This window comes from Primulina eburnea, chromosome 10, assembly GCF_022965805.1.
Source record: "Primulina eburnea isolate SZY01 chromosome 10, ASM2296580v1, whole genome shotgun sequence".
NCBI lineage: Eukaryota > Viridiplantae > Streptophyta > Magnoliopsida > Lamiales > Gesneriaceae > Primulina > Primulina eburnea.
Window position 1 is genome coordinate 31,307,964 of NC_133110.1, and position 2,144 is coordinate 31,310,107.

Sequence of the window (2,144 nt, forward strand, 5' to 3'; positions counted from 1 at the left end):
CACCATCGAATTAATCATATCGAATGATATAAATTCGTAGTTTTCGTAAATAGTATATTATATTAGAAATTTCTATTTATGATGGAAATATAATCATCGATTCCATTAAAACGGGGAAATTGTATTTTTGACAATGTAACTTTCACCTGTTTAAATTTATGTCATGTTATTAAAGAAAATCACAGTTTTGAAGCATTAATTTGCTCTTTTTTAAAAAAATTAATCATTTTTCATTAGAGTGCTAACATGACTTGACGTTAGGTACGTCTGACATCATGTCAATAATTTTTGGCGACACATCATTTTCTGGTGTCCGGTCATCATTTTCCAATGTCACGTCAGTACCATAGTGAAAAACTTAAAATTTGGCAAAGTATAAACTAATCCATTAGGAATATCGTAAATTAACCGACAACATGACCAAAAATAAAAACTTATTTACATAACCAAAAATTATCTACCGAAAAATTTGAAAGGTGTTGTCATATTATAAATAGTTATTTGATAAAATAATTGCATAATTGGCTATCAAATACGTTAATTAAATAAACAAGTCTACAGTGTCTGCAGTCACAATTTATTTTTCTAAACCTTAAAGTGGGAGAATATATGGAAACTTTATAAAAGAAATACACATATACAAGATTTGCTTGCTAGGGGTAGGTCAAGGTATTTCAAGGTATTCTTTCTTCCCTCAATATCAGTTCTGAAAACAACAGTTCCTCCAAATCAAGAAAACTGCCGTCAATAGATCCTTCCATTTTTGGCAACTTTTCGACAAAGGGTATTCAAGATTTATTAGGGTTACTGCAGAAGTTGTTAGATTCAAGAATGAAGAAAAGGCAAGTAGTGATCAGAAAGCAAGCATCTCAAAGGACCTCGAGTTCTCAGATTGTAAGAACGACTGTTCGATACGCAGAATGCCAGAAAAATCATGCGGCAAACATCGGAGGATACGCGGTGGATGGGTGCCGGGAGTTCATGGCCGGTGGTGGAGAAGGCACGGCTGCTGCACTCGTCTGCGCCGCCTGCGGTTGCCACCGGAGCTTCCACCGACAGGATGCCGACACCGAGGTGGTTGGTAACAATTCTTCACCTTCTTGAGTCTGTCTCGATTGCTTGTTTCAGGAAATTCGAATTTTATTGTATGTACTTTGGAAAAAACAAATAGCATAAATTTTGTGAAAAAAAAAGGATCATTAATTAATCTTTTCAAAGGATGAAAAAGTCACCCTGATTTTCATTTTATTTTGCATCTTTTCCTTGATTTCACGGATGTTAATATATATGTAAAATCAAAGAAAATGATGATCGGGGTTTTGTTGTTCAGATCAAGAAACTGAAGATGCTTATATGCATATTTAAGGTCAAATCTTGATTTAATTAGATCAGGTTTGAAAATGTATATTGGAATATGATATCAGGTAAACCCCACGCTTCGTCCCTATCGTGTGGATCCGCCCATCTTCAAATTGTATCTCTTGAAAACGTGTATTTTATTTTTTGACTCGTAAATTTTTTTATTCTGAGATCGAAAATGTGAACTGATAGGTAAAGACGGTACCACTCTTATCAACTATATAATAGTTCAAACATCACGTTTCGATCGTTTTCTTAATAAATGATACTTCTTACTTCTTAACATGTACTATATTCTTAATCAAAAACATCAGCCGAGTTGAAATTAAATATATAACATGTTTTAATACAATAAGTTTTTTTTAGATTGATTCTAAAATAGATAAAATTATCAGTCTTTTAATATATATATATATTTTTAAAAACGGTGTCTAAAGAATTATAAAAAATGGCAAATCAAGAGATCGAGGTTATGACTTTTGTTTCATGATCTCTTAAATATGTATTAAAGGGAAAATGGTAGTGCAGATATATGAATAATTTGGTATGAAGTGCAATAAGATACACATGTTCCCTATCAATCTTTTGGCACTTAGAATTGTGCATGCTTTTGTTATTTGTTTATTATTATTTTTTGGTGAATGGTTCGGTACTTCTTTTAACTGTCTCATCATTGTCGTTAATTTTTTGACAAAAACTTGTGTGAGACGGTCTCACAGATCGTATTTGTTTGACGGATCTCTTATTTGGGACACCCATGAAAAAGTATTCTTTTTTATGCTAAG

The 2,144-nt window shown here is 32.4% G+C and overlaps 1 protein-coding gene across 1 annotated transcript; it reads left to right on the forward strand.

The window, feature by feature from the left end:
- The first annotated feature begins 661 nt into the window (after positions 1-661).
- Positions 662-1,187, forward strand: LOC140803888 (mini zinc finger protein 2-like). Its single transcript, XM_073159734.1, has one exon. It carries the CDS (start codon positions 832-834, stop codon positions 1,102-1,104), a length of 273 nt encoding a protein of 90 aa, XP_073015835.1. The 5' UTR covers positions 662-831; the 3' UTR covers positions 1,105-1,187.
- The last annotated feature ends 957 nt before the right edge of the window (positions 1,188-2,144 follow it).